This window comes from Strix aluco, chromosome 8, assembly GCF_031877795.1.
Source record: "Strix aluco isolate bStrAlu1 chromosome 8, bStrAlu1.hap1, whole genome shotgun sequence".
Lineage (NCBI taxonomy): Eukaryota > Metazoa > Chordata > Aves > Strigiformes > Strigidae > Strix > Strix aluco.
In genome coordinates this window covers 10,291,422-10,318,802 of record NC_133938.1, presented here as the reverse complement: position 1 = coordinate 10,318,802, position 27,381 = coordinate 10,291,422, and the positions used below count along the sequence as shown (strand labels likewise).

Below are 27,381 nucleotides of genomic sequence, written 5' to 3'. Positions count from 1 at the left end.
GTTTTGTGTCCATTTTGCTCTGTTTTATTTCTGTGTAAAAATATACATCTGGTACACAAGATTAAAAAAAAATAGATTTTCACAACAGAATAAGTGCTTTGAGCACTAAAAATTCACTTGTGCACTTTAATGTTGGCCTAAATATTTACATTTTCTAGCCACATCCTCTCCCTACCCCAAAAATGGTCAAACCCCAGATTATAAATATCAGCTATGTCTGGTATACAAAACTTTCCCAGAAAAAGGATAGGAAACACAAACATAACAATGCTGTGGCTCAGACAATTTGATTTTAACTCCCCAGAAAGAGTAAAAAAAAATAAAAACACTTCAGCTCTTGTCAAAAGAAAAATGGCACAGGGAACACAGCACTAGTTACCAGGCATTGCAAGCAGATGGGGAAGAAATTTTGAGATGCGATACCTTTCAGGGGAATAATGGCACAGACCAGGTAGCAATAGTATGCTTTCAAAAGGTCAAAAAAGTTTAAGAAGGACTGATTTTGTCTTTTTTGAAGAACAGGATAGATTAGATGTCTCTTCAAGTCCTTCTTCACCTGATTTACTGTGCTGTAGGATTGGATAATGAAAAAACAAGAATTTCTACAGCCAGCATCTACTGATCTTGAGACAAAACAACATGTCAGGAAATGCTGACATGTTGAAAGTGTTGTTTTCTGGCAACAGTTTCTTTCCACCACTTTCCGAGTCTTTCTCGGGTAGACTCTGCTGATCACACTGAAGAGTGGCCTAGTTCTCCTTCTCTGTCACGGGGCCACCTTGTCATTAGTCCAAGCAGTGCTGGATGCATCTTCGAACATCATGAAGTCCCCTCTGCCAAGCGTGAAAAATCCCTTGTGGGAAAAAATGGTCCCTTTGGTAAAGCATGAATTAGGGCAGAAGGGGAGACATTCATAACTCGTGGTAGAAAACATGAGCAACTAACCACAGGGAGGCAGCTGGGATCAAATCACCAGCTTTGCAGAGCTGATCTCAGATGATGTTATCACAAACCCACTGCGTGTGGGAAAGGTAACAGGCATTACTTGGTAGACAAGGTCACACCTGCTCACAGGGCAGGAATCACTAATAAAACATTTGGAGATCAGTGTAGCTGAGGCTGAAACAAGAGGAAAGGAAGCTGAAGGGATGTTATCAGACATGGGATCGAGTCTTTGAAACCAGAGTGTGCAAAAGTCAACCAGACTTGCCTCCTTCTCCAGTAAGTCAGTGGCTTTCTAAGACTGAGATCTGTTAAAAAAAACATCTGTCCAGAGGTGCTTGACAAGTTTAGGATTTGGCCCTGGCCTGAAGAGGCTCTTCTGCAGCGTTCATAGTCCATTGAGTTGAAATGCCCAGAGCGAGTCCTTGGGAAGAGGTCTCCCACCACAGAGTGTCTTGTCCCATCGGACTCTGAACGAGCCAGCTGAGTTTGTCTGCCAAAATGCTTCAGTGGCAAATTCGTTCTGTCATTTCTTTCTGCGTTGAAGGGGGAGAGAAAAGAAAGAAACAGTAAGTGCAAAAGACAGGTTTTAGGAGAGTGAGACGTCAGGCAGTTTGGTAGGTGTCCAAAAACAACCCAAGAAAGTGACCGTGGGAGTCTCAGGCAGCATTTCTGTATTTCCCAAGCCAGCCCTCCTGGGAACGGCTCTGCCTCAGCAGCTCCTTCCCTGGCATCCTCCTCGGTCTCTGTGGCACAAGGTTATTTTGGCCGTGCCTTAGCTTTGAGAGCAGTCCAAGGAAAGAGCTTTGGCTGAGATGTTGAAAGATGCAGGTCCTGCTCCTGACTGAGCCGCGGAGCCAGACAAGGCGGTGCCGCTCTCACAGCCTCCGTTTGCAGCTGCCTCGGGAGACAGGACATGGAGCTGCTCCTGGCTCTCGCTCCAGGAGGTGACATCCAAAGGACCTGTGGTTTTGGCGAGGGATCCCACAGTCACACTGCAACGCAAATGAGTGCTAATAACAGAGGGCCACAGGAAACCTCCTGCTCTGTTTAGGTTAACAGACTGTTTTCTTTACCCAGGATGGCTCATGCCAGCTGCATTAGGAAGGTGCCCAGCCTTCAGCTAGTGGAAGATGGTGTTTGTCCTTGCCTTAAGGAGCTCAACTATAGCTTGCAAATCACGTACATTGCTGCAGCGAGGCAAGTCTGTGATCCTCTCCAGCTCATCAGGTTCATGGCTTGTGAATCTGCCTGTGCACACAGACCCCTTCATGCACCCCAGAGGAAGGTTTGTGCATTAAAATGTACTCCCAAAATAGATCTGAAGTAGGACTGGTCTGTGGAGAAGGAAGGAAGGATGCAACTCTGAAAAAAGAACTAGGAAAGTAGGATGACCCTTGAATAACCCTATAAAAGGCCCTTTAGTGATATAACCGAGGGGGAGAGAAGCTGCAATCTCAGCTCTTCAGTGTTGAGAGCTTTGTTTTTAAAATCCATCGGGGGAGAGTGGCAAACAGAGGTCTTCTCTGTAGGAGTAACATGCGAAATCACTCGAGCACAGAACCCTGCCATCAAATGAAAAGCTGATGCTCTCCCCCAAGATCACGTTTCAAACGGGAAGTGTTTGCAAACATCTCAGAAAGAGAAAGAAGAGGGGGAGTGAGAGGACTGGGAACATCCTCTTGCAACAGCATCCAGCCCACCCCAGTAGCACAGCAGCACGCACAAAGGCAGCCTTGAACAGGATGGGTTGCCAAGCTGCCTGCAAGCTCCTCAAGCTGGCCCCAAATGTCCAAGGCATTCATCACACTCTGGAAATCCCCACAGCTCTGCCTTCGTATGTCACCAGCTGGACCTCTGCCAGTGCTGCTGCCCAGCACCATGACCTGCCCTTGAAAAGGAAGCAAGTGCATGGCTTCTCTCTGCTCCCATATTTCTTGATTTCTTAAGAGAGTGAATCACTGCCTTTCGCTAGTTCTGCCTGCACAAAGGATCTATCTCATTCTCAGCTCCCAAGATTTGCTGCTAAGAAATCACGTCCCAGAGAAGCTTGACAAAAGGGAAACCAAGGCAGCAAAGGAAGATTCAGCCAGAGGCATGCTTAGAAACCAAGAACTCCTTCATCCCACAATCCCTGTAATTTTTCTAAACTATTTGGACCTAACAGGACATTTTCTGGCTGGGGAGGTGCTGTTTTTTTCTTTCTTCTTACTCCTAAATCTGAAAACTGGGTGTCCTCAGTATAAAGCCCACATCTGGAAAGCTCCAACCACAATACAGCACTCAGACCTGCTGTCCTGCTCCAGATGTTCTTCCTCCACATGCTTGGTGGCCTTCCATAGTCACATGCAGAGAACAGGCACCTCTGCAGGCAGGAGTCTCCTCTGTCATGGGATTCACGTGGACTAACTCTGGCCATCTAAATGCAAGATTAGGACAGTTGTCTCGGCTCATGAGGCAGTCAAGAGAGACTGAACCTCTCAAGGACAGTTCATCTCATCCCTACTAAGAGATTATTGTCTTTCCACAAACCTTGAGAACTTACAGAAACTAAACCCTGCAGTCTTAGCCTAAAATGAAGGCAGATGCAATGCACTGTCTGTCCTTGCTTAAGTGTCAAACCAGCTGATGAATCCTTCAGGACTTAAAAACACTTAGGAGCGGGCAACAGCTATGGTGCAGCCCAGTGAGAAGGGGAATGAGCAAAGCAAGTCTCTGGTGCTCTGCCCTGGGCGTGGGAGAATAATTAGCCACAGGAAAGTGGACTAAGGTTAAGTGTAAAGTGCTGGAGAGGTTGGATGTTACTATTTGTGCATCTTCACACCGCTGCTGAAGCAAAGCCAGAACACCATGAATGCTGGGCTCCCCACACGCTCCTCAGCACAGTGAACCCGAGCCACACCAGGCTGCTGGGGACTCATTGGAAAGCCCCTGGGATGCACATGAAGAAGCTTCCCATTATTGCTTTCCCTGACTGCAGCAGAGAGAAATAGTTGGAAGCTACTGGATCAGTCCTAACCCATAACTCTGGGACTGATGGCAGTGTCAAGTGACAGCCTCCCTGGGGTAGCAGCATGGCCAGAAGGACCACTTGCAGTTTTTGAAAGTTGTTCACAAGCTGCAGCCACTTGTATCTCCCCCCTCAGCTCAGCATTGCATCCAGGATACAGCCATCCTCTGGTTGCAGGACACTCTCATACATACCTACAAGTCATTGCCTGAGGGAAGGAAGTCTCCCATGTGGTTAGGTCTGCTTGGGGCTTGGATGCCAGGCAATGGGCACACCAAGAAATGAGACACAGATAGACCAGAGGTAAATGTGAGTCATTTCCTTGTAGTTTAACCTTGGTTGCATCACAGAGGAAAATCTGTTCATCTTAGATTCATCCAGACCCATAAGTCATCTCATGTTGCATGTGAGTCACTGGCACTGAAAGCCTATTTAGCAATGTCAGCCTCTGCTTTGGCTATTAGGTGCTAATTATTTACATTAACAAGCATCAGTCAAAGGAGATGACACCATTATGGGCTGTATATCAACGCTAAAGAAGTTTGTCATAGGCAGCAGTGGTGAGGAAGACTGACAGAGTGACACTGAGCTGCCATTTTCTGGAGCTGAGGGCCATTGTGATAATATAGGTCACAATCTACAAAATAATTAATGTCAATGCTCTTGTCATTCAAGACTCCCCTGATTAGATCATCTCTCCATCCCCCCAAATCACGATCAGAGCAGACAGGCAACAAATTGACTGAGACAAATGAAAGCAGGGAAGGAGTAAAGCGCTCAGCACTTAGGGGCAGGGGCATCCCACCCACCTCCAGATACTCCAAAACAGGCAGCTCATGCTTGGACTTTTCTCAGCTTTTTCTCTCTCTGGGATTAGATCCTCTTGGTCTTCCCTGGTGCTCTGCTGCTGGGTACAGCCTTTTCTGCAACCTAGCCCTTATCACAGCATGCTACCTACTGGGTTCCCTATTAATTCTTCTCCCCATTGCAACATGTCCTCCCTAGGTCAGACCACACTCAACCTTGCTTGTGACACACTTGCTTCTGTTACAAAACTATATGCATTTTCTAGTATATGTGCCTGGGCTGTCTGGCCTCTGCTTCCCACCAGTCCTGCTGTTTTCAAGGACTCTCACTCTCTGCTTGGCTAATTGCTTCCCAGGGGAGGCTGCAGAGAAACTTGGAGCTCCAGCGAGGCCTCTCCAGCTTGGACTCTGTAGCTGTTGTCTGGAGCTACATGTCCTGGAGCCTCATTGTAATTCACACTAGGATCTCAAGCAGGGACCTCAGTCTGCTAACAGGAAAACTCAAGACTGTGGAGAGGAGACCTGGGCTCAAATCTGACCCCTGAAAGTCATGTGGACACAACTGGCTGGAAACACTTTGATGTGCAAATTGCATTAGAGCTACCAAGACCGGATGACACTATGTTACGGTGGTCCTGAGGATACTGAAGAGCGATTCATATACATGGCAGCAGAGGCAAAGTTTAAGGAGGGTTTTCAAAGGGTAAAGGGCTTCCTCAGTGTTGCTGGGAATTTTTCTCTCAGAGCACTAAGGCTGATGGTTACAGGACAGAAAATGTGGGTGTGCTTCTGAGGTAGGGTGGCTGAAAGAGTCTGAAGAGGGTGACTGCACTGCTCAGAATCCAGCCCCCACCTGAATCTACCAGTGCTGTGTTCAGGCCACACCACTCTCACCCCCTCCACCTCCCCATCCCTGGGGCATCCTTACCAAAGGCTCCAGCTCCCGATGATCAATGAGGCTGAACTCCCTGATGAAGTAGTAAAAGTGCTTGTAGCAGGTGTTGACGTGAGCTTCAGCACCCATGTTGATGATGCTGTCAAAGTGGTGGATGTAGACATGGACAAAGACACGGAACAGGCGGGTGAGGATCTTAGTGCAAACTTGCTGGAACTGCTTGGGGAAGGGAACACCTGCAAAGCAGAAGCAAGTTGGAAGCCATTTGACCATTTCCAAAAAAAACAGCTAACTTTTAAATGTCACTGTCATGCTTAACAGGCAGTCATGGATGATGAGGAAGGACTCCCTTGGCTGATGTCAAGAGTGACAGCTACACTGGGGCAATGTGCCATCTAGCTCTCCCTATATACTTCCTCATTGCCCAACTAGCAGTTTCACACAGACATGGTCTGAGGATTTGGAGAGTTGCCCTAGGAGAGGAAACTTCTCATTTAGTGGAGGAGGCCAAATCTCTCCACATCTAGCTCTATCCAGAGCAATCTGGCAGAGGATCCTTCTGCCCTCTCTCCCTGCCTTTCCCCTACAAACCTGTGCAGGCAGAGCAGGCACAGCATAACTCAAGTATTTACCCAGGTCCATGAACAAAACTAAACCTCCTCCCACCTTCCCTGGTCCTCTGAATCAGTTCATGGTTCATACTGTTTTTCTTCCTCCACACACCCTCAGCCATCACTTCTGATGTATCAGCAGAAACAGGTGGGGTTTCTATCTTTTTTCCTGATACTCGTTTCAAACAAATGTCTCATCAAAACAGGAAGAAAACTGCCCATCTTAATGATGCTTAGGTTGTAATTTCATTGCACCTGTATGATGCTCCCTCCTGAGATGTCCTCCCATGTTGTTCAAGAACGGGACCCACCACACTTTGCTCTATAACTTTTAGCCTTGTCCCACACAAGGACACAATTTCATACTCTACATTTCCATCCTTGTCTAAATGCACTGCTATTACAGTGAAAATCTCAGAGGTGTGATACAGTGAGTGTCAGCAAGCTTGGGGTAAATCTCTAAAGGAAACAGGGCTTTGAAACTCTGAACATATTTTTTGTGAGGAGGAAAACAAAACAACTGGAATTTGTTTTCCTGAAGCTTCTTCCTCTCCCCTGAGCAATTCAATGCAAATTTGCAAAGAACGAAATAAAAACCTCCCTTCCCACGGTTGTACCAGCCTCCTCCCTTAGCTTCTTATTAATGCAGCACATAACCTCTTAAAAATCTTTCCAAACAATCTCCACTCAACCCTGGCCAGCTCACACAATTTGTGCTGTGGAAAGCATCAGCAAATCTCTTCACTAAAATAATTTAAAATGGTAATATTATCTTTGAATCTTTCTCATCAGCCTTGCTATGCAATTAAAGTATTTTTCCCAAAGGCTTCTGGCAGTTTTGTTTCCCAGCAGCAGTTCTATGCCCCTCTCCTCCGTGGGTGGCAAATGCAAAGGATCTGTCCCTCCAGCATCATGCGTGGAGCCTGTGTTTTGAATGGCCAGGGTTCTGCGGATGCTGGGTTCAGTATCACAGTACTCGTAACAGAAAATAATCTTTGGTCTAAAATAGCGTCACCCTCAGCCCAGTCCAGGCTCACTTTGCTTTGTGCACAGCGTGGGTGCAGCAGGCAGCGCAGAAGCACGTGTACTTGTGCCACAGGTGGATGTCCCAGCCACCACTTAGAGGAGGACACGTATCTCGGCTCAGCATCACACAAACACAGAGAGGTGGTTTGGAGACTGATTCAGAGCCACTGCTCTGCATAACCACGAGCACGCTGCAGCCCCAGGGATGCTCCCACAGCAGGGACCTCAGCATGACCTGTTTTACTGCCAGCTCTAACAGATCCCGTTAGGACTTTCTGGGAAAGGTGTTCATATCTGGCAAAGTACAACCAGGCTCTCCCCATGCCAGCAGCTTAGGGATGGTACTGGAGATCTGCTCCTGCCCTGCACCCTTGACTGCAGAGCTCTCCTTGCCTGCCAGTCACATAAGAGCGGGGATCAAAGAGAGATCTCCAGGTTTACCTGCAGTCAGGAGGGACATGGTGCTTTATCAACAGCTTCATTTGAGCTTTTTGCACTGAGTGAGAATTTGCTGAGCAAATCAAAGCTGTAATCACCCAGCTGGGGACTCAGATGTGCCATTAGGGAGGCCCCTGCAGACCAGTTTTGATGAACCAGTCAAGAAACACTTTTTTTTAATACAGAAGAATTAATTTTGGTGAGTAATTTCTGATGAGCATGCATTGCCAGGCCCCGGTTGGGGAATACACACTGTTCTGAACAGCCTGTCTCCCTGGGACCAGAGGTGAGCAGTTGCTGCCGGGAACTCAGCAAGGTGCCAGCAGGCAGACAGCAATGTGTTTGTTGCCTCCAGTTTGTCACCCATCCCACTTGCCTCATGCTTCCTCCAGTCAAAGCAGGCAGCGAGGAAGAAATCAGACCTGACCAGCCACTGGGTGTTTATCGTCAAACTGCGAAGAGTGATAGTGAAGGAAAGCAGCAAACCTCAGCCTAGTCCTGAGCTGAGAAAGAAATAAGATCAGATGGTGAACAGCAGATCAAAAGGATCTCAGACTCCCAAGGCTGATAGCATTGACAGTCCAGATACTGTGGTTAGATGAGCCACCTCCAGAGCTGGCAGACGGTGACAAGTGGCCTTCTACCACTTTTGTCCTGAGGTTAGCCAGGAACTGTCTTGTCCTATAAATCAGTCACCATCAAGTCTTCATGGACATGCTGACAGCTGAGAGACTTAGAGGGAAGACACCTCCAGCTACATCCTGGGTTCTCCAAAAGCAGCTCTTGCATCAGGGAACAGAGATTTAGCATAAATCATAGAATCATAGAATAGTTTGGGGTGGAAGAGAGACCTTTAAAGGTCATCTAGACCAAATCTCGTGGCGATCGGCAATTATGGGAGCTGCTGAGCTACCCTATACCTAATGATGCCTGGAAAGATATCATCAAGCTGCCAGGACCTACAACCCTTCTGGGCTACCCCACCACTGTGCTTTCACATGAACCCAGCAGCTGCACCAGCTCCCAGGACGTGAGGCTGGGCTGCTCTTCTTTGTGTCCATCACAAGGTGTCAGCGTGTGGCCATCCCCCCCAGACAGGGCCAGGCTGTAGTGGTGGCTGACTGTCACTAATGGACTTCGAGAGGTCACCCCTCACCCTATCATGTCATGACACCACCACCCACTATGGTCCTTTGGGTCCAGGGATTACTGGGATCTGGCTTTCTCCCTGCATCACCCCTCTCACTCGCACACATGTCCAAGGAGGCACAGGCAGACCCAGCAGCACAGGGCACAACCCTGGGCCATCGGGTCCTGCTTTCTCTCCCCATGCTGCAGCCACATCTGTGCCTCCTGTGCCAGGACCCTCAATACAGGCTATGGATGCTTGGCTGGACCTTGCATCTGGCACGGGAGCCTGCTCCAGTTGATCAAAGCACATCCCTGCGGGAAGGAAGCAAGGCGGATGTCTGATAAGCAGGTTGCCTCCACCAGCAGCAGTCGTGCCTCACTGCTGATCTCCAGTCACTTGGAAAGCAACCCACAGCAGCCCCAGCAGGCACTGGCCATGCTGGCGAGGAGCTGGAGAAACTCCCCCTCCCCTCGCCCAGAGCTGAAAGGAAAGGACTCCCCAGTAACAGCTTCATCTAACCAACCCGAGGAGAGCAGCAGAAAGTTCAGGTGTAAATATGGCTTGCCCTGGGTCACGGCTGCTAGCGCAACGGATGTCCAGCAGACAACGCATGTGACATCCTCTCCAGCACGCGAGGGGACACAGCGAGAGCAGGCTGTGCCTCCTCCCTGCAGCCAGGCATGCATTGCAGCCAGCACATCGCAGAAAGGAGGAAGCCCTGGGACAGGGATCTCGGCACTGGCCACACATCTATCCTGCTCTTGCAGATGTTTAGCTTTAAACCGAGCGGCCAGGCCCCTGTACATCTGAGCCATCCTGCTGCTAGAAGAGATCACCATGACAGCAAACAGGGAGCAATGGGGCCCATTCCCCGAGCATGCAGGATGGCAGGCGGCTCCCACCTCCCTGCCAGGCAAATCAGTGTTACGACCGGTGGCAGAAAGACCCCATTAGTGGCCAACGTGCCAATAAGCGGCACTTGGGAGCGGGGCAGTGGTGGCCCCTGCTTGGGGGACTTTCTCCATCTCAGAGGTGGTGCATGGTGGCACAAACCAGCAGGAGTAGCAGCTTGGTGAGGTGAAGGGACGAGGCTGGCGGGACTGACTCTGCAGGGCTGAGATGACCTGTTAGCAGAAGTATTATGGCAGGCCAGGGCAAAGTCAGGATTGTCAGTTTTGACAAACCACCCTGGCAGGGTGACGCTGCTTGGGTTTGCTTCACCCTTCCCAGCTCTACACACATACAGGGACCCAGCAACACCATCCCAGTGCATCCCACTGATATTAGTCCCAGCTACCCCGAGGGACAGCAGAACACCACAAAATCCACCTGGGCTGATTTAAAGGCATTGAAATTACCTTTACATTTAATTCACTGGTGCTCATCATCCAGCAACCTTGGAGAAAGCAGCAGCAAACCCACAATCTGGCAGGCATTAACCCCCCTCTCACTCTTCTTGCATGATGAGTGATGAGGAGGAGACCACAAGATGCAATGTGAGCTCGCTCAGATGCCGGGAAAAAGATTTATACACAATGTCAGCTCTTCTCCTCCACCCGTGATCATAGGCGTGCGCTACCCAGACGCTACACGCAGATGAGACAGCCGGCAGCTGGGAGCATCCCCTGTCCCAGCACGGAAACGCAGCCAAATCCCAGGAGCGGAGCAGAGCAGCCATTCACGGCAACAGAAAAGGGAGAACCTTACCCATGCTCCAAGCCAGGGCAAAAGCTGTAAGTACAGCAGGTACAATTTCACTCACTGCAATGCAGCCAGGGTGCTGGCGAGCGGCATGACTCACAGCCCTGAAATGAATTAGCACCTTCAGTTTATCTTGGATGTTTTGCTTGAAAACCCCAAAGATGTGATTTAATGCTCCGAGAAATCTGTTTTCCCCACTCTGTGCTGATTGCTTCAAAACATAAGGAAACCATGTGGGACTGTGTGTAAAAGGAAATGAAAATGAGAGGTAACAAAGTGCCTGCACTTACAGTAAGGGACTGCGAATGGCTCTTGGATTGCCTTCTGTCCCTAACCCTTGTGCTCTAGCCAGTTTAATTTTTTCATGATGAATCAGTACTGGGAAGCTACTTGGCTTCTTGGCGGTTGTATTTTTTTCCCCTGCAAAAGCAGTAATTCAGTGATCAATTATTGTTGTTGTTATTATTTCTCAATTCCATTTTGGCAACTGTGCTGTTCAGTGATTCATTTTTTCCTAAAAATAAGTCTTTAAAGCCCCGTTTAAAACTAGTGGTATGATGGCAGCTGCGAGCTGGTGTGGTGTTAATTTTGGACAAAAATAGGCAGAAAAAAAAGACAAATCATGTAAAAAATAGCCAGCTGAAAGAATAGCAATAATTAGCTGAATTCTGAACATTTTTCTCCCATTATTATGGGGAGAAAGTATCGGATACTTTTACACTAAGTTTTCTCTGTTTTTTATAATTGTTTTGGGACCATGGTTGAATGGTAGAGCTTGAGTTTTGAAAAGCTTTCCAAGAACTGTTCCAAGATCTCCTATGACTGATGCTCTCTAGAGCCACAGGCACATTTGGCAGAGATCATGGGGTGTTTCCGGCACTGGGTCTGGCCCAAACCCCGCATCTGCGCTGATTTAATAACGGAGAGGTTTCAGCAGCTGCGCTGGTGCTGATGCAGGACGCCTGGCCTTGTGCAACCGGCAGCCTGATGCTGGGCTGGCTGGTGCAGACGCAGCCAAATGCCATGGGCCCTGCAAACACCATCCACCCAACCCTTCTCCCCAGTGTGCTACCACGCAGCAGCAGCTCCCTAAAACCAGCCACCATGGGGCAGAATGATTACGGGGAGGAGCCAATATTTTCCAAGTGGTAATTTGTTCATGTGGCCACTCACTGAAGAAATCTACTGATATAGTTTTACCAGATGGTAAAAATACACCTGTAGAATCATTTATTCTTCTCCCTGCATGGGAACAATGCTTATTCTCCATTTAAATGTATTTCTCAGGACAGCTACATTGGTTGGAAGAGTGGAAACAGAGCACCAGCACATGCAAACTGATACGGGTCATCTGGGAAAGCTGCTGCTGCTGTAGATTTATAGCGATCAGGTTGGCATAGCTCACCCCATGCAGGGATTTGTCTCATCTTGACCGGCAGACAAACAGGTTTCCTCTCCAGAGGAAGGATTATACAGCAAAGCCTTTAAGTGGGACCAAGCCCTGCAGGTGGATTTCCCTGGGGATGGGGAAGACGCAGTATCTCCCCTCTGCCCCTTGCTGTGGTACGCAGAGGGCTTGGCAGCCCCCCCGGCCCCATTAAACCACCATAGGGATTTTCCACTGGTGCAAGTGTGTCATTCAAGGGCTGCGGCCGTGCTGGTTAACTCCGCCAGGTCACAAGCTGTCTGCTGGTGTCAGGCTCCCTTGCTGCCGTTTTGGATGTCAGCTGCCCCTCTGGCCTGGCTGCAGAGCCGGCACAAGCTCTGCATCACGTAGCTTGGCTAAACCAAAGGTGTTTGTCACCTGGGTCGCTCTGCTCCCCTCCCACCTCTCACATGTGCTGAAGGACCAGTGGTGCAAATCAGCCCAGCTCTGCTCCAGTCACTAGAGTTGTGCCGATTTACCCTAGTCAAGGTCTTCCCCATGATGCCAAAGGACCCTGTGAGCCCACAAGCCAGTGAACCATCTCTGCTCATTTCCAGCTGAGCCTCTCTCCCCAGGGTGAAGGATTTCCCCGCTCTGACCTATGAAACACCTCTCTCTTAACTGTCAGGACAGCCATGAGCAAGCCCCACTGAATCATGTGCTGCTTCAGGCTTTGTAGCTTTTGGACAGAGAAGGATGCTGAGGTTAGCCTCAGGCAACATTAGCAAGCTTGGGGAGCACTTGCTGTTTCTAAAAAAAAAAAAAAAAAAAAAAAGTCTGTTTTGTCTGTGGTCAGATGCCCTTAGCCAGTGAAATCTTTGTGCTGGGACAGTTTTATTGCACATGGCAAAGAGGGGCCAGGAGGGAAAGCTGAGATGCACACAGCTCACGAAACGCCCTCCAAGACAGTGGCCAGCCATGCCAGTGGACCTCTCTGGTACAAGCAGGAGTGTAACAAACCTTCATGCTAAATCCCATCTCTGCTACTAATATTGAAGAGCCTCAATGCAACTCCAAAGCATGAAATTTATGATTTCCCCCCATCACCTCATCAGACTCCTTTCCCCTCCTTAAAACAGTTTGCATCTCCCCTGTGTCCTCTTGGTGCCTTATTCCCCTTCTCCTGGGTCTTTTCCCAAGGGTCTGGCTCTTTAGGAGGGAGGCTGAGCATCTCTGTTTGCTTGCCCTGGCCACTGCCCCTGAGCCCCGTGTCTCTCCCTGCTGCATGTCCCCCAGCCTGTCATCCGGTGTGGCGACGAGGAGCAGCCCCCCATCAGGAACAGGCGGGTGACATTTCCCTTCAGCTAAACACCTCCATCTTCTGAAATGCCAGAGCTGCCGAGCAATTACCCAGCGCACAAGGCAGGCCTGTGAAAGGCAGTTAACTGGGGACACACTGACAACAAAATGCCGCTTGCTCCCTCCTCCCCCTGCCTCCCACAACAGCTTTTCATGAGTTTTAAAGTGTGATCTCAGGCTAAGTTCCCTTTTGCATGTGTGAGCCCAGAGCCACAAAGACACGCCGGCAAGGGGACTGAAGTCACTCAGGGACACAAGAGTCCCCGCAACAAAGGGGCTTGGAAGAGGGACTTCAGAAATGGCTTTGGAAGAGAAAAAAATGGGTTTGCCCCATGACCGCCTGCAGCCAGCCTGGATCTCACCCAGAACTGCCCCCATGTCAAAATGAAAGGAGAAGTGGAAACCAGAGGCACCAGCCATCCCTCCCCACATTGTGATGTGTTACACCTCAGAGAGAGAAGTGCTAGAAATGGGGTTAAAACCAGCAGGGCCACAACTATGCTTGGCTTTTGTGCCTCAAAGGGAGACGTGGGAGAGCGGAGGGTGCTGCGATACCATCGTCCCTCCGTGGCTGCCTGTTTTCCACAGTGTTAAGACTCCCTGTAGCCCTGACTCCCCAGAGCAGCTTTCAAGCAGCATCACATCCCAAATCCCACTGTAAAGGCATGAAATTGGACCAGGACACTCTCCTTTCTGGCCAGAGGGAAAACGGAGTAAATCCACAACTGTGCCCCTTCTTTTAATGATGCACAGAGCTTCTCCTTGGGAACCAGCCACCATGGGAAGAGGAATACCCAGCCTGTACCCTGTGGCTGCCATGTTGCCCCTTGGCAGCAGCAAACCTGTGCCCAGCTGCAGCCAGAATCAACAGGGACTTTGTTGTTCCCAGCAGAGCTGGGGCTGCCGGCACACAGCATCCTGCACTGACAGTCAGCCAGCCACGCTTCCAGCCTCCTCCATCTGCCAGGATATGTGGAGCCCCCTGAGCCCACGAGGGAGGGATGCCTCCATGGCACAGCGAATGCCCCTGGTGAATCCCCGGGACTGACTCCCCTGCACGCCCTGAAGGCAGCCTATCTGCCTGCAATCTGTCTGCCTGGCCCAGCCTGGCCCAGACCACCAGCAAGGATAAGAAGGCAGCGATTGCCTGCAGGTCTTGGCTTCAAGTGATGGAGGGAGAAAGAAACCCCCAGAAGGGGAGTTGTACCCCCGTAACTCCAGACAAAGCCAGTGCAGCCAGGTCAGACCAGGGGTCTGGGTGCTCACCCCATCCCGGATGCCAAAATGAATAGTTTAGCACAACTAGCCTGCAGGCTCTCCTCTTGCTTGCAGAGAGCCTCAATCCCTCTGAGCCTCGGAGGGCCAGAGACTTTCTCAGAAGACACACAACTAGATACTACAGCACAGCTAAATGGGGCTACAACAGTTAGTGGCTGCCCATAAACCCACATAGACCATTTTCTTCAATGTTTCCCAGCATATTAATGAAAATTTTGAGCCTAAACTGCACTGATTTCATACAGCTCTGTCGACTGTGCTGCTTGGGAAAACAAAAAAGGTCAAGCAGGCTTGCAAAGCCATGCCTTCCACTCCCCCCCCCCCCCCCAAAATCTTTTACATTCAAGTAGCTTTGTGTTTCATCTGAAAAGCAACTGCTCCAAGGCACAACCCGAGGCTCCAGCAGCCTCACCCGCCAACACATCAGCTCCAACCCTTGAGCTCATCTCCCCAAAGGACAAGAAAGCAGCTAAGTAGAAGAGATACTGTTGGCCCTGGCAGCTGCCAAGCGCTGCAGGTCAGCAGCAGAGGGGTTAGTTTGCAAGCTCCTAAGGCCAAACATTTTGAAGGGGTGCATCATACACCCTGGTGGTTGGCAGCTGGAAAGACCAGATCCTGGGGGCAGGTATCTCTGCTCAGGCGATGCCTCAGCTAAATAGCAAGATATGATGTATAAGCAGGGCTGAGATGAATTAGCAGAGATGGAAAGGAGCTAAGAAGTGAAGCAGCCAGGTGGGACAAGGGTTAGACCTTGGGACCATGAACCTACCTGGAAAAACAGAAAGAAATTGAGTTGGTTAGTCAAGAGAAGAGCATGCTGCAGGGATGCAATGACCACCTCTAACCAGCTCTGTGGCTCAGCTTCTTGAGGAAGGGCAAGGAAGCTGATGACCCACCAGCCCCGATTTCTTACAAGCACAGAATACTTGAAAAAAGTTCAAGCACAGAAAAGGAGAACATTGTTTTCCGCATCCCCTAGGAGCAGGACAAGGAATCCCAAGATCAATTTGCAGCAAAGGGGTGTGGGGACAGACACCGAGGAACACCTGGAACAGGAAAGGCCATCACCTTTGGGATCATAAAGTTCAGCAATACCAACCAGAGGTGCACCAGTGGCTTGGGAACCTGCACCAGTTACAATCCCAGCCTTCTCACAAAGAACCAGAGCACACTCACCTATTCTGGTGGGGAAGATGTCCTCGTTGTTAATGAGCATCTCAATCCAGTCCATCAGCATACACATGTACTGCGGGGCTGACAGCTTGGTCGGCTTCTTGTATTTGCTATCATCCTGCCACCTGTACTCGTACTTGAGTCCACCAGACATGATGGGGCAGCTCTTTTCCGTGCAGTACTCTGACATGGTGCCGTAGATGAGGTTGATGCGGTTGAAGAAGTCCACCACATGCACGGCGATCCAGTCATTGATACTCTCGCCAGGAGGCAGCTGCACTACCGCTTTCAGATCCAGCCCGGACTTGAGGGAGGCCTGGGCTTTCTTGTACAGCTCAAAGCGCTGGGTGCCCGGCTCAAACTTCTTTCGAGGACGAAACGTTTTGTCTTTGTTGAAGACTTGCTTGAGACACAATGCCATCATGGGCAGGGTCAGCCAGGGTGAGGGCAGAGGCTTGGCACAATGTGAAACCCAAGGCTGGGGTCTTCAGAGGTGGAGGTTTCTGAGAGGAGAAAGACAAATTCCAGTCACATATGAAGCCAGCTGCACGTGTGGGCACGCTCGCAGGGATGAGTTCGCACCAAGATGCTGGCTGGCCCTGCTGCTCTGGCAGCACATGGGGATGGAGATTTGGGGTGAGCTCCTGGCCCCTCCACACCCACCAGGGTGTCCTGGAGCAGCTGCTGCCACCTCACACAGCAGCTCCCGGCACCGCAGAGGGTGAGCACCGCCACACGTGCCCTGTGCAGGGCTCGATGGCAGACAGAGCCCTTCCTCCCTCCTGAACATGCCAGGAGCTCACCAGGCTCCAGCCAGCCTCTTACCTCCAGGGCTTTTATCAATAACTGCTGCAATAAAGCGAGAGCCGTGATATCAGCAGAGTTCACCAGTCTGGGCAGACCCAACCTGGTGGCCCTTTCCTCTCCCAGCAAAGGGGAAGCGTCTTTTTCCCAGGGATTTCTCAGTACAAATAACCCCCGACCCTGCCGTGGTGGCTGGCGAGCAATGCCCTGGGGACCACGCTGCGAGCGCAGCTGGCTGCTGGTTCACACAGCCCCAGCGCCGAGATCAATGGGAAAAGGGGGGATTATTTTTGTTGTTCTGCCTCATGCGTTTGTCCAAAAGAACAAAACCTGCATCTGAAGAAGGGAAACGGCAGCCCAGCACAGCAATGCAACGTGCCAGGACGTGGCCGGCCCTCCAGGCATGCACACAATGCACACAGGAGCCGTTGGGGTGGCCAGCCAATGCTCTGGGTGACTCGGTCTGGAAGTCACAGCTCAGCAAAGTGCTGAGCTCACCCCTTCCTGCCTGAGGTTAGCAGTACAGATGAAGGCTGTGGTATTTCCCTTTTTTTTCCTTTTCCTCCCTGAAGCTCCAGCGGAAATCCCATCCACCCCAGGCTGTCTTGGACAGGCTGAAAATTTTGTAACCTGCACTCATCACCAGTGGTGGTAACATGAGATCAAGACCCCCTTGTGCTAAATGCTTTGCTGAGGTTTAGAGAAGAGAAGGTCCTCCAAGAGCCTCCCCCTGATAGGAGGAGATGGAGAAAGAGTTTTTAAAAAAGGAAGAAAAAGATTCATGGAAAGGGGAAGTGATTTAGCCAAAGTCACGAGCAGGAGGGAATGGTGCCCAAGCAAAACTTGGATGCACATTCATCATTAAAAAGACAGCTTTTAGCTAAAAGCTTGCTATATAAACTCTGTTTTGTAAACTTCATCCTGAGCCACAGGCAGATCCTATTTTACCCAGCAGAGATCAGCTAAACATCTTGCAAGAGAAACCCTGTGCTCCCATCAAAGCCCACCCATGGGGGCATCACTAGGAAGCAGCAGGACCTAGTGATCCTCCCAAGCACCAGCAGGATCTGCCCGATGGGGATTTCTATACCACAGCCAGCACGTGGCTGTGAGGGGAAAACCCTGGCATGGGTGCAAACTCAGGTGTGGGTGGAAACCCCAGCATGAGTGCCGTTAGTGCACTAACCATGGCCTTTCCCACAGGCTGGAGTGTTGCTTTGCCACCGTTGTGTAGCTCACGCCATGGTGGTACCAAACCCCTCGACGCTCTGCTGTACCCATGTACAACCAGACCTGAAACTGTATGTTTTTAGGTGCTCTTTGCCCCATGGAGGGGATCACAGCCATCACACAATGTTATGCACTATGCCTTTAATACCAGGCTATCTGCAAACCTTCTCCAGCTCATGTGGCTGGGTGGGATTTGAACAGCTCCAGCCCTGTTGTCCTCATTTATTGCCAAAGGACAATGAGTGGGGGATGTTTCTTGGATGCTTTTTGCTCCCCAGCCCCAAGCAGCTGGCTCCAACCATGTCAAAGAGCTTTTTCCCCACTTCAAAAAAAGATCAGGAGCTCTCCAAAATCCCAGCCAATGGAGGGACCGTCTTCACATCCTGACTCCTACCTGTCCCAAGGGGAAGAGTCTCTGGTACAGCAGCCCTGAGGGAGCCCCACGGAGGCCAGGGGACTCTGGGCACAGCCAGGCTGTAAAGAAGAGCCCTTATCTGGGGCTTCCCACTCGGCTGTCACATATGCAAGGCACATCCTGTTGATAACACCTCTAAAAAAAGCCTCCTAGGGAGTTTGCTAACGCATTAGAGTTTCTGAAGTACTACATATATATATATTTATATATAACCACTGCAGTGAGGATCCTAATATAATAACATAGGAAGTGTTGGGATACCCTTTGGGATGAGGCATCCAGCAGGGTCTGCCCATATGGAGGTGGGTGCCCTGGTGCTGGGCAGTGCCTGGCCCTGCAGCCAGCATGGGAGGGAGGGAGGGAGGGAGGGGGCCAGCAGCACCTCTGGTGCTTTTGCCTCCCCTCAAAGCACTTGTCACTAACTGGCTCTGCCACCAAGCCAGGACCCACCAACCAGGCTGTCCACGCCTTGCTGCTGTCCATACCATCATATGTGGATTGTTTTTCCTCTCTCACTCTCCTGTCACCAGCCAGTGGGAGAGGACTTTGGCTGAAACATAAAGGCCATTAAAATAAGCAAAAAACCCCAATCGTGCCCCTAATGAGCAGTCAGAATTTCCCCATCTGACACTTGGCAGCTTCCCAGGACAGGGATGATGCAGCACCCACTAATCCATCCTGCAGCTCCCTCATCCCCATCCCCAGCCAGTCCACAACCCCCGACAAAGCTGAGCAGCCCCTTGGCCCAGCACCCAAATAAAGCCCAGTGATCATCACCCCGCAGGGCTGGATGGGCATCGCACAGCACCATGCCAAGCCTGTGTCGTCGGTCTCTTTGCCGGGTAGACGGAGGATGAACAACTCTGTTATCCCCATGTTACACCAGACCGATCCCACCAGGTTACACAGTCCCTCTGGGTTAATATCAGTACAGACAGGGACTGGGATCTAACGCAGGAGGTTTCCCTGGGATTTCAGAAGGCAAGTCGTGACAACAGACATTTCTCCTTGTCACCATTTCTGCTGGCCTCAGCTCCATCTGCTCTGCTCCAGGGGCTATTGCTGTTTGTAGGCTCTTCCATGCAGAGACAGGGTTGTTCCGGGGTGATGAGAAGCCACCCTGGCAGATGATATCCCATCAAAACTATCACTTGCAGGGGCCATCAGCAGTTAAATCATTTCTTCATGAATATGGGGGGGAGGTCCCTTGTTCCTGTGTCTCACACTTCAAGTCCTCTGCAAATATTAAGCCACTAACTGGGAAATAAACTCTGCATCTGATCTCCTGAAGCCAGACCCATAATTCATCCCACAACTGCATCTCTGCATCATCCACAACTGGATCTCTGTTACCCTGCTAACTGCTCTCACTCATCAGGCAGGTGGGAATGTGCTTCACTACCAACCAAGTAAAACACCAGTTTAAAAAAACAGAGAGCAACAAACCTGCTAAACATCTGCCAGGTGTTTTCCTACCATGCATTTGTTAGATATTCCCGGGAACAGGGGAGCAAAACCTGTCACCGCCCAAGTGCTCGGAGCAGACCCGTGCCCCGAGCCTGCGGGATGCCAGCATAGCACCGCAGCCTCTCTGCTCCCCAGGCAGCAGTGCACGCTGGAGTCACGCAAGTTGTTTTGCTTTCAGGATCCTCGCCAGCATCACTACCAAATTACCAAGTCATTTAAAGGCCGTGTCAATCTTTACTGGAGAAAAATGTTCTCCAGAAATTAAATTTAACACAAAGCCAAAAACACATCCTGGGATTTATGATCCGAAAAAGCAGAGAGAGGCACCAAGCCAAAGAACAGATTTGTTCTCTACCTCGCTCCAAAGCTTTCATTGCCCAGAGAGATCAATGTGCAGGGAAGGATGTGAGCGTAGGGAGGGAGCTGCACAGAGGCCAGGACCAGGGCTTGAAATACCAGCTCTGGCCCTTGCAGCTGGGGCGCTCAGATGGGATGTACCCGCTCGGAGCAAACAGGCTCTGCAAAGTCACCAATGCCTCAGTTTCCCCTTGGGCAGACACCCAGCACTCACCCCCGCTTTCTGGGAAGAGAAACAAAGTCCTTTGGGAATGGACTCAGACACATCCTGAGTCTAACTGGTGGAAAAGGGCATCAGCAACAAATGCAAGGCCAGATTTTCCTGGTGTCCACCTTTATGCATCCGACTCGGCCGGTGCTCTTCCATCACCGGCCAAGTACTTGGGACAGATCCACATAAAGAGACGGAAAATGGGAGACCTTCCAAGGTTCGGCAGTGGTGTGGAGTTCAGCTGAGCCTGATGTTCAGAGCTGTCGCATTCCTGGAAATTAGGCCATGGTCTACTGGGGCTTGGGGAGGGACAGGAGACCCGCCCAAGTCCAAACTGCAGCTCGCACTGCCTGTTTTGGGAAATCTGAAGGGTGAGCTGCCATTCAACAAGCTTAGACAGCAGCTTCCTACGACATGACCGTACACATCCCGCTGCCAGCCCGTGCTGGCGGGGCCTGGACCGGCACTGTGGCGGCAGCCTGCAGCGCTCTGCCTTCAGTTCCCATGTACAAAATCAAAGCTTCCCTGAGAGGAGCCTTGGCAAAGGCTGCAACCCCACTTCACCACACCACAGTTCCCATCATGGGGTGGTGCAGGCACCCCAGGGGCTCACACATCCCTTTCTGAAGCATCTGCAAACACCCAAATCAAACCTTGTCCCACTCGCAGGAGTGGACAGGGAGCGAAGCAGGCAGCCACGGAGCCAGACACCTTTTCCACTGTCACCCCGTGTCTCTGCCAAGGCCAGCTGAAGGAGGATGAACAAAGCTGCTGGATGGAAAGAGGCTGCTGCTTCCTACGGGACACCCACGCCATGGCATGCCTGGTGCTCACCCCCATTCACGCTCCCGAAATAGCCTCATCTTTGCAGAGGACTGGCTACAAACCCATGTGAGCAGCCACAAAACCCCGTCCACGGCTGTGAAGATTGCTGGCTTCAGTCCTGCCCCTATTTTTACCAGCGACAGCAGAAGCAGAACTCAGTTGGGTTTAGCAAGAACCAAATGAACGCAGGGTTAAGCTCTGCAAGGGCAAGGCAGAGCTGCTGCTGGGCGTGTAGCAGGCAGACACATGAAAAACTGATTTCCTAGATTGCTGGCAGGTCCTGAGATGAAAGGAAATGAACTGGATCGGGTGGATGTAAGTTCAGGGTCAAACTAAGCTGCTAATTTCAGACTTGAGGGTTGTTTTGGTTTTTTACTTAAGCTTTTTTTTTTCCTTTTTTTATCATTTGAAAACCACAGAGGAACACAGCAAGGCGAATGCTTTGTTGTAAATTAGAAACAATTCTGAAAGGTCTGTTTAGAAACTGGCAAAACAAAAGGGGAAAGCAGGCAGAGCGGTGGGAGGGGGGCTTCCTCCCCCCAGTCCTGCAAGCTCGAGGCAAGGTCACCAAAGAAAACCTCCAGTTTTTTTCTCCAAAAAAGCTTTAGTCAGAAACCCAGCAGGAAGGATTTGTCAGACACACCACTGGTCTCCAGGGTGATGACACCAGGGATGGTCCCACGCTCCCTGCCTCAGTTTCCCCAGTTTCAAAACTCCTCTCCCTCCCCGGGCTGCCTTTATATTAAGGGCTGCAAAAGCAAAGGCTTTGGGAGAAAATGCTTTGGAGGTGCCCCTGGGAAGCATTAATGATTGTGGAGGGAAAGGAGAGAGGAAGGCTCCAACACCGGCACCTCCCGCAGCTCCGGTGTCAAGCGCATCCTCTCTGGATCCAGCCCAGGACAGTTACACACTCTCACAAGTATCTGACTGGAAACTGCAGGCAAGTGCTTTAGCAGCACACTCCAACCCTCGCCAGTGGTGCAACAGCTGGGAGCACAACGAGGGGTCCAACACCACAGGCGACTCTGGCTCCTACTGCTTGGAAAAGAGGCTGTGGAGGGAGAGTGCCAGGCATCTCCAGGCACCATAGAGCAAACTGTAGGTTAAATTCTACCAGCTCTGCACATCCCCCTTGGGCTTCCCTGGGGCATCTTGCCTTCAGCCACCCAGATGTCTACTTCTGCTTCCCTGCTTTAGGGGATTCCCAACTCCCCACCACAGGCAGCGTAAAATCCCCCTCCTGCCCTGTCCCCGGCAGAGGAGCAGGGCAGGCATCAGCTCAGCCACCATCTGCCAGAGCCCTGAAACAGCCAGCCAGCTTCCAGATGGACAGTCTGACCAGAAACCAGCTGGCCTTAGGGCTCAGCTGGCTTTTTGCTGCTCTAGGAAGCATTACTGTCTGGCTGCTGACTTGACAGCCCTGTCTCTGAGCTTCCCTTCAAGCCCCAGAGAAGTCCTGTTGCAAAGTTTGGTCTTCAACTTGTCCTAGAGCATCTTTGCAAGCAGGGCTTCTTCCTGGTGGGCTTGTGCCTCAAAGAACAAGGGTACTTCTCCTGAGCAACCCTTGAACTGCAGCCACCCCAGCCCCAGTCCAGGTAGGGGCTGTGGGAGCACAGTGCTCCCTGCGAAGGAAATGTATCCCCTCTTTTCCAGACTTTGCGATAGCCACGTCTGGTTTTAATCGTCTAAGGAAGGGGGACTGCAGAAGGAGGATACTGGTGAGCACAGTCTCGGGGTGCTGGCCCCGCTCCCTCTGTGCTTCCTGCTGGAGCCAAGCCCCAGCTGGGCTGTCCGTGAGAAACGGGGTTATTGGCTGCCGATCCCAAATATAACCCAAATGATGGAAAATTCCAGGAAATGAGCCAAGAAGCTGGGAGGGGGATCAAGGCCCAGCACGCAGGCGGGCTGGGGGAGCTGCAGAGAAGCCCGGAGCTCTCAGCAGCATCTCCCTGCTGCCAAACCCTCCTTGTGCAAAACCCTCCTGGTGCCGCGGAGACCCATGAGAGGTGTGAGCATCCTCTGAGGCAGCCCCGAGCACCTGTCTCTGGAGCAGCCACCTCTGGAGCAGCAGCAGGACTCACCCCCCTGTGCCCTGGCTGAGGGCAGCTGCCAACGGGAAGCCATGCTGGTGCTTCCCCCGGTGCTCGGAAATCCCCAGCTCGTACAAAACGGACCCAGCATGGCTTCCAGGAACTGGACCACATGCACCTTGGCTTGCTCCCCAGCTGGCCCTCTGCTCTCTCTCACTCCTTGCCCTGTCTCCCTGCCACACCACCAGCAAAGCAGCAGCTCCCTGGGGAGCACAGGCTGGCCAAAGGCACTGTAAAAGTTTTTCCTGAGCACCCAAGATGCCTCCAAGCAGAAAAGAAAAGCCCCATCTCTCCAGGCTAGAGGCAGCATGTCCAGTTCATTTTGGGGGTGATCCCTGATGGGGCTGGGGGCTCTTTGGCAGTACCTCATTCCTGGGAGCTGGGATCTCGCTGCTGCCACCAGTGACTTGCTGGGAGCCCTTCAGAGAGGTGTCCAACGGCCTCTGCTATGCCTGACCGCTCTGGTTCAGTCCCAAGGGTGATTACTCTGCCATCAGAGCCGTAATCCCGAACACCGGGAGCTCCAGGCCTCTGAGTTTAGGGAAGAAGACGAGAGAAAATAAACCAGCTGCTGAAAACCCATCTCCACCGCTCACTCTCACTCAATTCCCCACCTACAACTTTCTGCCCTCCCTCTGACACCGGCAAAGCCGCTGCCGGGACTGTCCCACCCGGGAAACGGGTGTCTGCCCACACCGTGTGCTGCCTTTCCCTACGGGTCCGCCCTTCCCTTCCCCTGCGCACCGCAGGCCACCTGCAGTAACCCCTGCCCTGCTGCCACCGGCTCCCAGACCCTCACACATGCCCAGAACAGGCTCCCTTGGTATTTGCACCCTGGCAGCTGAGCTGAGACATGCTGGAGGAAGGGGAAGAGCCTTCTGCAGGCGTCCGTGCCCCGGCTGAGTGAAGGATTGCTCCTTCCCAGGCTAACCCCAGCTAGGTCTTGCCCAACCCATGCTGAAAAGCACCCCAGGAGCATCCTCAGAGGTGCAGCACTGGCTTTTTCCTACTCCCAGGACTCACCTCATTTCCCTGCACTCCCAGCTTCCAGCCCCAAATCCCTCCACAGCACTTTCTGCTCTTATTGAGGAAAAAAAAAAGAAAAAAAATTAAGAAGAAAAAAGCCCAAGTGAGGCTCCCCGTTGGGACTGTCGACAGTTGGGGGATCGCAGCGGCAGAGAGAGCTGCTGCGCTCTGGCGCTCACTGGGGTTTCGTTAGAGAAACCCAGGGCTGAGGGTTTTTCTCTGGCTGGTGATGTCACATCCTGACCCTGCCGGCAGCTCCAGCTGTCCCTGTAAAACCCGCGGGGAAGCCAGCCTGCGAGCCCCCGCCAGCGCCGCGGCAGGCACCCATACTCACGGGCAGGCACCCACGCCCACACCCACGCACCATTCCTGGAGGTTGAGGTCCTTTTTGGTGTGCAGTCCCACGCCGCTGACCGACTCCAGGCTTTCACGGGACAGCAACGCGCTGGGGAAAAGGAGATGAAATCCTGCAGTACTTCCCCCCCCGCCTTCTTTTGCACAGTCCCTCTCCCTTCATCCTTCCCCCTCTGCACGCACACAAAAATCAGCCGGAGGTTTCAGTGCCAGGCCAAGCTGGAGGCCATCCAAAACAGAGAAGCCAAAGAGACGGGAAAGAAGAAACCAGAAAAACTTTTGCTGCACAGAGCAGACTTACTGTCGGTCTCAGAGGTGGGGTGAGTTCCGAAGCACGTTGTGGTATTTAAATACCGCTCGGCGAAAGCAAGCCTGTGCCAGCACGCTCAGCGCCCAGAGGAGCAGCCAGCCAGCGTGGGATGGCTCAGCATGGGTCGGGACTCTGCTTTGGGATCAGACTCCTGGGTAGGGATATAAAACCACTGGTGTACCCCACGTGTGATGCTTACAGGCGTTGCAGTGGGGTGGGAGGCTGCAGCGTGGCCCCGGCATTCACAGTCCCCTTCCGGACACGGTGGCATGTCTTTCCCAGGGGAGCAGCCCAGCTCAGCCGCGGCAAGATGAGATGCTAGCGTTGTTGGAAACGTCTGCAAATTGTTTGGCACCAGGACAGTTCTAGCGAGGGAGACGTTTCTAGGCTTTAATGTGTGTTAAACTCAAGTTCAGCCAAGCATTTGCAGGTGATGGGGCGAGCTGGGGACTAGGGCGCAGGGCGAGGCAGCGGTAAGGAGCAGCAGGAGTGTGAGAAAGGAAACCACAAACCCAGCAACCTGAGACGGCGGGAAGATCCGGCCCCTGGGTACGTTTGTATGAAGCAGGAGGGTTTAGGATGAGGGTTTGCATCCCTGAACCCTGCCTGGCTTCCCCTGCTGCTGCGGCCGTGGATTTACCTTCCGACCCTACACAGACCGTGCATCCAGTAGGACACATCTCTGCAGGATCTGGACTCCTTCCTCAGCTACAGGTGGTGCCAGGGCTTGCCCCTGAGGCACAATGTTCAGCTCATTCAGTACCACAGCTGTAACCCCAAAAGCTCGGCTCTGTGCGTACATCCACCCCAGGACCTGCAGGCTGAGCCTTTTCCACATCAGCCTTGCACAGCTTGTGAGCAAATCTCTCCTGGTCATTGCAGATAGTCTCAGGTCAAAGTAACACCCCTAAAATCATGATCTGGCTCAAGTAGCCCAGCAGACTTCCTGGCTGCTGGCAAACCAGCCCTGAGACTGGCTCCAGCAGGTTCAGGCAGCAACAGCAGCTCCACAAAGTCTTTTTTAAGCACCTGGGGGAGCAACCCCAACACTGGATGCTCCCTGTTTGCACATCACAGCCACCTCAAGTCCCAGCAAGGGCAGAGCAATGCTGCTGCCCTCCACCCCAGGGTGCTGGCGGGCACCAGTGTCCACCCTCCTCCCCAAGGGATGTGGGAAACCACAAAATGTCCTCTGACCTCATGAGCAGGAGGCAGAGGGCTGCGGAGCAGATGTAACTCCGGACTGCTAATGCCAAGCCAGGAGGAATCTTTCAACTGAAACCCAGCAAAAAATGGGCACAAACCCAAAATTGAGGGGGCTTGGCCATTTAGCAAAGATCCTGGAGGAAACTCACAGCCAGGATTTACATCCAGGCGAGATGCAGCCAAAACACTTAAGAGGCAAGATGGGGTCCTCCCACCCTCAGCACTCTGGAGCCAAAGGAGAGGGGCCAGGAAAACAGCACAAGGGCCAAAGTTGCATCAGCTCCTGCCCCACAAGTCCACAGGGGTGAGCAGCACGTCCTGGTCAGGGAGTTAAACCCCTTGCATGAGGTTTTGGAAACCTCGCAGAGCAGAAAGCCTGCGGTCCCAGAGCCGCCCAAGGACCCAGCTGCAGGGAGGGAGAACAGGAGTCACTTGGGAGAGAGGAAAAGGTCCGAGGGGCAGGCTTGGGGCAGGCTGGGGGCAGGAGGGATGTGTTATTGTGAAGAGGGCATCTGTCTACCCTGGAGGAAGGAAGGAGGGGGGGGGGGGTTGGCCCTGCTCCCGAAGGCAGGTGCATTGCTGAATTTATCATCAGGAAGGAAGCAGGGAAGGAAGCAAGCCTGGAGCGCTGGACGGCTCCACCGGACCTCACGGGCAGTCATGGAAAGAGGCCCAACGCAGTGATGCAGCTTCACATGGCTTGGGAGGACACAGCCGTGCCTGGGGCGTGGGTGCAGTGAGCCTCCTGCAAGCCCCCCCCCAGCTGTGGCACCGGGCTGGGCTCTCCCTGGCCCCACGCTGCCCTGCACAGTGCGCACCCCTTCGGCCAGGGAGATTCTTGTTCCCAGGCAGAGCTTGCAGGCTTTGTGTGCCTGTGCAGACCACAAGACACAGCAAAGGAAACAATGGGGTTGCTCCAGTTATTCCCAGAGAGACAAAGGACTTGCCCAGAAAAGTTTACCTCGGCTATACAGCGCCAGGAACAGCCAGTTCCCCCTCTCCACTCCGAGTCCTGCGCAAGCTCCAAGACAGGGAGCGAGAACTTCCTCAGCTGCGGATCAGAGGGCACTGGAGTCTTGCCATTTTCTAAGGCACAGGGAAAAAAAACAGGCACAGATGAAAAAGCACTGGAGTCAGCATTTTAAGTGAGGGTAAGAACATCATCCTTCAATCTGCACTTCCTTGATTGCTGCGACAGCTGCCTTTCACAAGCCAGGGTGTCTCCTCGTGGAGCAGGATGGGCTCTGGGCTTCCTGCTGACGTGGGGGTACATCTCCCCGGGGCGACAGGGGTGGGTGGGCAAGCCAGGGGTTTGAGATGCTGATAACAAAGAGCCTCTGGCTGTAAAA

General features: G+C 52.1%; 1 protein-coding gene across 3 annotated transcripts; it reads right to left on the bottom strand.

Annotated features, from left to right (window-relative positions):
• Position 1: 1 nt before the first annotated feature.
• On the bottom strand, positions 2-24,565 carry MOB3C (MOB kinase activator 3C). 3 transcript variants are annotated; one of them, XM_074832109.1, is made up of 5 exons: positions 24,160-24,421; positions 23,502-23,667; positions 15,741-16,240; positions 5,687-5,889; positions 1,335-1,478 (listed from the first exon to the last, which is right to left on the bottom strand). In XM_074832109.1, exons 3-5 carry the CDS (start codon positions 16,159-16,161, stop codon positions 1,449-1,451), a joined length of 654 nt encoding a protein of 217 aa, XP_074688210.1. In that variant the 5' UTR covers positions 16,162-16,240; positions 23,502-23,667; positions 24,160-24,421; the 3' UTR covers positions 1,335-1,448. The 3 variants fall into 3 exon arrangements, with proteins under 3 accessions (XP_074688209.1, XP_074688207.1, XP_074688210.1); XM_074832108.1 differs by lacking the exons at positions 5,687-5,889; positions 24,160-24,421 and adding an exon at positions 24,527-24,565 and having other exon boundaries at positions 2-1,478; XM_074832106.1 differs by lacking the exon at positions 5,687-5,889 and having other exon boundaries at positions 2-1,478; positions 24,160-24,424.
• Between the last annotated feature and the right edge of the window lie 2,816 nt (positions 24,566-27,381).